General features: G+C 45.3%; 1 protein-coding gene across 1 annotated transcript in view; it reads left to right on the forward strand.

Annotated features, from left to right (window-relative positions):
- The window catches only part of LOC147097369 (sorbitol dehydrogenase-like), a 43,376-nt gene extending 35,342 nt beyond the window's left edge, over nucleotides 1-8,034 (forward strand). The window contains exons 8-9 of the mRNA XM_085972283.1: nucleotides 3,626-3,747; nucleotides 7,660-8,034. Of these exons, the coding sequence (XP_085828409.1) occupies nucleotides 3,626-3,747; nucleotides 7,660-7,909 (372 nt within the window). The 3' untranslated portion in view covers nucleotides 7,910-8,034. The remainder of the gene's footprint in view (nucleotides 1-3,625; nucleotides 3,748-7,659) is intronic.
- Nucleotides 8,035-8,301: the final 267 nt, after the last annotated feature.

Genomic DNA, 8,301 nt, shown 5'->3' on the forward strand with positions numbered 1-8,301 from the left:
TTAAGGTGGAACAGGCTTAAGCTCTCTTAAGGTGGAACAGGTTACATACACAACACTCCTCCCTTCTTAGCTTTATAGTCATCCCCCCATTTAACATAACGTAATAACATATATACATATATAACTTCATGTTTAACGTAACATATCACAGATTCAGTCTCTGCAGAAAACAGTTCACAGATTCAATCTCTGTGGTGTAGTCGGTTCACGTTACTCATTCAATAGTCCTTTCATGGATTTAACAGCTTGAACTTCCGAACTGATTTGGCTCCGTTCGGAGGGACCACGTGTGTGATCTGGTAGAGGTGATAATGGTTCAGATGGGTCATCTTCTGTTTTTACTTTTCCTTTTCTGCTTCTTGGAGACTCTCTGGGCTCCATTGTCAGCTGCCACAGCTGCCAGCTGCATGCGCAGTTCCTCCTTCTCTTCCTCCTGTTTCCGTCATAGAGCCAGCTTCTCCCGATGTTCCGTAGACTTTTGGTGCTCCTCCATGATTTCTGCACTTTGGGAGTCGAAGTTACAAGCTGGGCAGGACAGGACATCGTAATATTCGGTGTCGTCCACCAGGTCATGGTAATATTCGGTGTCGTCCTGAGCTAGACCAGTGAGAGGGTCGTCTATTTCCTCCATACCCAGCTGGACGTTAGCCAGCTCTTGTTCCAAATCCAGACATCTTTCCTGAAGAGACTTCTTCATGTGTACCTCTGCATCCAGCTTTTTCTGGGCTTTCAGCAAGTCGTTTACTAGTGACCTCATTTGTGATTTTAATACTTCAACTTCCTTTGGAGATTGATTGATCGGACTATGCAATCCCTCTACCGGAGCAGCTGTTTCAGCGGTCTGTTGTTCTACATTGACGTGAGTCAGCGTACTTTTGGCATCCAATGGCTGCTCTGTTGCAGTCGTTTCAGTCTGTGTCGTCACATCAGCCATCTCAATGACTTTTGAGAGCTCCGAACCCTTTTCCTTTGAAGATCGCAGCTCGTGTTCAAGTTTTTCCCATTTCAGAGTCTTGTCCCTCAGCATATGAAGGAGTTGGCTGACCGTTAACTCTTCTGACACCAGATTATGGCACGCACCTTCAGAACCTGAATCAGCTTTGATTCGTTCGGCCTCCTCGCGCAGATGGTTGGTGTGCTCCTGCTCCATTTTCTCCATCAGTTGCTTCTGTTGCCTTTCCAGATTCTCCCACTCTGTAACAAAGAACTTTTTTATTTCATTCATCTCTTGCTCAAAACGGCGAATCATTTGTTCTAATTGCTGTTGTAGTTTGAAATGGAGTTGAGTTCGAGCCCAGTGTCCCTCAAAAATGTGCATATCAGTAGACTTGACAGACTCAGAATTCTCTGTTAAACTATGTTGTTGTTGCTCAGTGGAATTCTGTGCTGAAACTTTGTCTTTTGCATATGGGTTGGTCTTACCATCATCAGTTCTAGAGTCTGGGCTGATTATCTGCACCGAGTTCTCACTCTTTATGGCTTTTAGCGAATGCCAGTCCATATTTATGTTTCTAAACCACTCCCGGCCTAGTAGTGGTGGACCTCCCTCCGGTAGCACATATAAGTCCATTATTTGACTTCCTTCGCCCTTGTTGGCCACTGCAACCTTTATTGTCCCGATGGGGTACACTCTCTGCCCCGTGTAGGTTGTCAATATAATCTCCGTATCCTGTAGGGGAATATGTTGGAATAACCTTCTGTAATCTTTCTTATTCATGACCGACAATGCCGATCCAGTGTCCAATTCCATTTTTACTTGGACTCCTTCTATCTGAAGAGTAACCCAAATTGTCTGGAGGTCTGCACCCTTACCAACGTTGAGTACCCTTAAGCTAGCCAGTTCAATACTGCTTAAGCCAGCCAGTTCATTACTGCTAGCGTCTGGATCGGACTCCTGTTCGGCCACCTTGTGTACCTTTGCGTATTTCCCTTGCGGTGACTTCTTGTTGCTGGTCTTCTTCCCTGACCTGCATACTCTAGCTATATGTCCAAGCTTACCACATGTTCTGCATTCTTGGTTTTTAAACCAACACTGGTTCTGATCATGCGTTGTCTTTCCACAACGATAACATTTGCCAGAACTCACACCCAATTTGTGTGCACTGAGCTCCGGTGACCGTAGCTGCATTACTGCCGTGCCTCTCGCTGCGGCTTCGTGTGCTGCTGCCATAGTGACCGCCTTCTCAAGCATCAGCTCATTCTCCTCGAGCAGTCGCTTTTGTGTATCCTGTTTAAATAAACCACACACAAATTTGTCTCGTAGTGCATCTGTCAGTCCCATTCCAAACTGGCAATATTTCGCTAATTTACGCAATTCCAGCAAATATTCAGCATTGCTTTCATGCTGTAGCTGCCTTCTGTCGTAAAATTTAAATCGTTCCGCTAGCATCAGCGGCGTGGGGTTTAGATGATCTTTCAGGACAGTAACAATCTCATCGAACGTCTTATCCGCCGGTTCATCTGGTGATAACAGGTGTTTCAATTGTCCGTATGTCTTCGCACCCATTAAATTTAATAATGTTAGTGCTTTATCAGCCTCACGAATTTTATTGGCCTTGCAATAATTTTTAACTCGTTCAACATATATGGCCCAATCTTCGATGTCACTTTCAAAGTTGCTAATATTCCCGTGTTTAGGCATTGTAGTACTTTATCAGATTTGCAATTTCTCAGATTTTTTTTTTTTTACTGCTATCCAAGATGGCGGCTTCCCGCTCTTGCCGTCGTCCTCCGCCCACAAAATGGTGGTTTTCCCGTGCTTGGCGGTCTTCACCCGTCCCCCGACGCCGTCTCCCTTCAGCCCCGAGTGCGGCCCTTATCTCCGCCGCGATCGATGGCCCGCGCTTTTCACCGCGGCTCTCGCGCCTTCAGTGTCTGCCGACGCTGCGCCTTTCAGCCCGAGTGTGGCCCTTATCAGGGATTGCGATCGATGGCCCTTATCTCCGATCGCCCTTGTTCCTCCGACTTCCCCCAGCCCTGCCTTTGCAGCCAACGCTGCTCGGCTTACCCACCACCGAGGTTGAAAAAGAAGCTGCAGGATGTCTTCTGTCCTCCAGTTTTCAGTCGCTGATGGAGGCTTCAGGGTCCTAATGCCTGTCGCTTCCAGTGGGGTGGTGAGATTTGAAACCTCTCTTCAACGTCCTGTCTGTGGACGAAGCCGCCGTGGAATAACTGCCGCAGGGTAAGAATCTGACTCGCCGCCAGTGTTAAGTCTGTGAGTTGTTCAAGTAATTAATACTCAGACTTAATCAGTAACAATAAAACAGGTCTTTACTGGTTGGAGGTAGGGACTACACTGAATACAAGATTACTGCACAGTGCTTATATACCAGTGTGTTCACCCCCGGTATTACGTCTACAGCAGCCTGAGAAAGTAGTACATCTCTTAAGGTGGAACAGGTTACATACACAACAGCGGGAAAGTGGAGTTGAGGTCGAAGATCAGCCCTGATTTTATTGAATGGCGGAGCAGGCTCGAGGGGCCGTATGGCCGACTCCTGCTCCTAATTCTTATGTTCTTATAAAAAGCAACGTTGAATTAAGACATGTTTCTTAGTCGTGCCTCTTATCTTTTAGGTGCTGGAGCATCTTAGCCCCATGTCTCATTATGTTTCTCTTTCCACAGGCTGTGAAACCCGGCGGGATTGTTGTACTGGTCGGCCTTGGAGCGAATACATCAAATGTTCCTGTATTACATGCAACGGTCCGAGAAGTGGATATCCGGGGTAGCTTTAAATACACTAACACGTGAGTACTTGAGCACCATTTATAGTAAAAATTTATTTATTTACTTCTTGGATCTGACCTGCTTAGGGGCTATTTAAATGAAAGTGCAGGATGCTTTAGAATTGGACACTGCAACAGCAACAAATTCATTTTGAACACATTACTTTTTCTGCCATTTGTTTATTTCAGTGTATGTTTCGACAGTTCAAATAGAATTTAGTTTTCCCCCTCCTCCTAAGTTGCTTGGAAGAAAGATTTGCATTGATCTAGCGCATCTCAGAAATGTCCTAAAGCAAATCACTACAGAAATCACTTGTTGTTTAGGTGAATGCAGCGGCCATTTCAGACACAGCGAGACCCCACAAGCAGCAATGAGATGAATGACTAATCCTGTATTGGAACTAATTCATCTGTTTTTGGTGGTTTTTGCACGAGGGAAGACTGTTGGCCAGGACACCAGGAGGCATTTCTTTGAACATGCCATGGGATTTTTCAGCTGTAAATTTTTACAATTTTGCACAACAGGAATTCAAACGTGAACAAGAGCACCAAATCGTAAAACCTACCCCTTAATCTCCACCTGAGCCGGCAGACGAGACGTCTGTAGCACCTCCGGCAGTGCAGCGCTCCATCAGTACTGCACCAAAGTCTCAGCCTATCCTCAAGGATCTGGACTGAGGCCTTGAACCCCACAACCTTCTGTCTCCGAGGCAAGAATGCTGCCAACTGAACCAAGCTGACGAGCTTGGTTCAAAACATCAACTGTTAAAATGACTGCTGATGCTTCAGTTAGTTTGCTGGCTGAGAGATTTGTGTGTTCCGTTGCATTGCAACTGGAACCTAAAACCATTGAGGGTGTGATGCAAATATGTTAACAATTAATGTTTGTTTGTGCCAAATCCTTAGACAAGGTACAGGAAACTGTCTTTTTACCGGCACCTAAATAACCGGAAATCTCTCTTAACCGGCAAAATTCAGGAGTAGGTTCAGGTAAGTTTTACTTCATATTAGTGGCCGTGTAACCGGGGTTCCTGGATCTGTGGCCGTGTAACCGGGGTTCCTGGATCTGTGGCCGTGTAACCGGGGTTCCTGCACCAACAGGGACGCCTGGATCTGTGGCTGTGTACGGGGCTCTCGTACCTTAGTAAGTATACCTCTCTGTAATCCAGACTTTTTGATCAACCGGCACCATGCCGGTCCCGTCGGTGCGGATAAAAAAGAGTTTCCTGTACTTGTACTTTTTTAGCCTATCACCATTGATTGTCTGTGTTGTGTTACATTTGAGAGGGGGCTGTCACCGTAGGGTTTATTCAATGGCGTGACAGTCATTCACAAAAGTTTATACTGGACTGCCTGGGGAGTACAGCACCTAACGGAAGGAAATAAGGCATCACATGCAGCTAGTAAATCCAAAAACAGTAAGGTTCCGGTAAAGGTATAGGAGTTACCGCAGGTAGTTGGTTTGCAGGTGATGTTAATGGACATCTGTTTGTGAGACAGCCTTGAAGCAGCTGTGGAATGGGTGGAATGATCTTTCACTAATCCCATGGGTTTACTACTAAAGAGAGCTACATTGTACAGGCCACTTGGCAGGTACCTTTGGGATTATATAAATCAAATATGATTGATTTGGCTCATATCCGAGCCCTGTAGGCATCTGCATAGTAGAACCACTGCTCCTATAGTCTAATATATGAGGCGGCAGATAGAAGGAAGAGAGATGACTGTTTCATCAAAATGGTACGCAACCTATAAGAGGAAATCGGAGATGTAGTTGCACAACTTAGCTAAGCCTGATTGATGGGCCAGTGCCTTGATCTTTCTTCAGGCTATGTGCTAAAGCAGAGCCACCAAAAGTGTAATATTCCATGGCACATTTCCAATCACAAGAGCTGAGGTTCAAAAGGAAGATACATCGACTTGCCCCAGACCAAACTGAGATCCTCGTTAGGCACAAAAGATGGCCTGCCTGGATTTAGATTCCACAACACCCTTCCAATTGGTCCTTTTACAAGTAAATATTTATGCTCCAGTGCAAGATGAACTCGCATGCACTTCCAAGTATCCTTTTACTCACGTGCAGAGGGAAAGCCCTTGCTATTTGCCTTTATGTTCACTGCAAGCCTTCATTTATGTACTCTTGCCTTCTGGGAGGTTTTCAGAAGGTTTTCTCCTTCGGCAGTCTCTGCTGGTTTGTGGTAGGGAGAAAGATTATGCTGGATTGACAATGGGGAGGGGAAAAGGCTTCATTTATGGAGGTTGATCAAGAAAGTATGTAGAGCAAAATGGTCTTCATCTTCACTTTGTCGGATGATTCAAAAGAGATAATTAACTCCATGTGAACATTTCTGAAGAGATTTATGATTGTTTTTAGACAACCTGGTATTGCCTAATGCCATTGGCTTGTTGTGTTCTTTAAATTGTAAACAAATACATTAGTTATTGTAGCTGGAAAATTGGGCATTTTGATATCGAACCAATATGGGAAGGAATGGTAGAATAGGAGTTCACATTTAATGCAGTATGCAGATTACTACAACAACTTGCATTTATATAGCGCCTTTAATGTAGTAAAACGTCCTAAGGTGCTTCACAGGAGTATTATAAGACAAAAAATTCAACACCAAGCCAAATAAGGAGAAATTAGGGCAGGTGACCAAAAGCTTGGTCAAAGAGGTAGGTTTTAAGGAGCGTCTTAAAGGAGGAAAGCGAGGTAGCGAGGCGGAGAGGTTTAGGCAGGGAATTCCAGAGCTTAGGGCCCAGGCAACAGAAGGAACGGCCACCAATAGTTGAGCGATTATAATCAGGGATGCTCAAGAGGGCAGAATTAGAGGAGCGCAGATATCTCGGGGGGGTTGTGGGGCTGAAGGAGATTATAGAGATAGGGAGGGGCGAGGCCATGGGGGGATTTGAAAACAAGGATGAGAATTTTGAAATCGAGGCGTTGCTTAACCGGGAGCCAATGTAGGTCAGCGAGCACAGGGGGTGATGGGCGAACGGGACTTGGTGCGGGTTTGGATGGCCTCAAGTTTATATACTGCCAATCAGGGTTAGTGTTGATCACCCAGAGGATCATGCATCCTCGTGAAGAGCAGACTACATAAAGTAGGGACTTCCATTTATATAACAAAACATCTTTCAGATGTTTGGACATGAGGGTTACTCAGAACTGCTATGAAGCCATTAAAGGTGAAAACTTTTTTTTTTAAAAAGCAAAATAACAGGAGGGAAATAATAAATAGACGTGTGCTTAATTTTGTGGATAAAAAGTATCATAGTTGGCTTGGGAAAGAAAGATTGACATTTATATAGCGCTTTTCACAATCTCAGGATGCCCCAAAGTGTTTGCAGCTAATGAAGTACCTTTTGTAATGTAGGAAACACATCACTGTTGTAATGTAGGAAACGCAGCAGCCATTTTGTGCACAGCAAGCTCCCACAAACAGCAATGTGATAATGACCAGATAATCTGTTGTGGATTGAGGAATACATAGAAACATAGAAAAATAGGAGCAGGAGTAGGCCATTCGGCCCTTCGAGCCTGCTCCACTATTCAATATGATCATGGCTGATCCTCTATCTCAATACCATATTCCTTAATACCGTATTGGCCAGGACACCATGAAGAACGCCCCTGCTCTTCTTAGTGCCATGGGATCTTTTCCGTCCACCTGAGAGGGCCAACGGGGCCTCGCTTTAACTCATCTGAAAGATGGCACACTCCAACAGGGCAGCACTCCGTCAGTACTGGCAGTGGAGATGTAGCCTAGATTTTGTGTTCAAGTCTCTGGCGTGGGACTTGAGCACATGACTTTCGTGGCTCGCAGATAATAGTGCTGTCCACTGAGCCACAGCGAGCACTTAACAGAAGCGTCGGGTGCAGCACTGTGAAAATGATCCCATTGTTACCTCTCCCGATTCTTGTTGTTTTAGGTGGCCCACTGCAATCGCTCTGATAGCTTCAAAGAAGGTGGATGTAAAACCTCTGATCACACATCGTTTCCCACTGGATCAGGCCCTGGAAGCATTTGAAGTCGCAAAGAAAGGTGCAGGGATCAAAGTGCTTGTGAATTGTGAACAGCAGCAGCAGCAGCAGTGCCCATCACTGTGCCCACAACAACAATGTGGGCAGCAACAATCACAATGCCAGACAAGACAGTGCCCCCAGCACAGCTTCTTCTAATTAATTTTTTGCACATTTACAGTCTTGACCACTGTACAAGTAACCTTTCAGACCAGTCCTCGAACACTGTGCTGTACCTCTCCCAGACAACTGTCCTTCTGCAATAAACACTGCGTATAACTGCATTGCGAGATTTTCGTTTGTTTAAATTATGCTACCCCTTGCTTTATGTTCTCTTTCTTTTCACTGCTATTTCCCCAGCTGCACAGTAAATAAATTCAGAGTTCGATGTGGTTTTTAAAAAAATTCATTTTATGGGATGTGGGCGTCGCTGGCAAGGCCGGCATTTATTGCCCATCCCTAGTTGCCCCTTGAGAAGGTGGTGGTGAGCCGCCTTCTTGAACCGCTGCAGTCCGTGTGGTGAAGGTACTCCCACAGTGCTGTTAGGGAGG

Source organism: Somniosus microcephalus, chromosome 32, assembly GCF_052327205.1.
Source record: "Somniosus microcephalus isolate GS21.2 chromosome 32, FLI_Smic_1.0, whole genome shotgun sequence".
NCBI classification, from domain to species: Eukaryota; Metazoa; Chordata; class Chondrichthyes; order Squaliformes; family Somniosidae; genus Somniosus; species Somniosus microcephalus.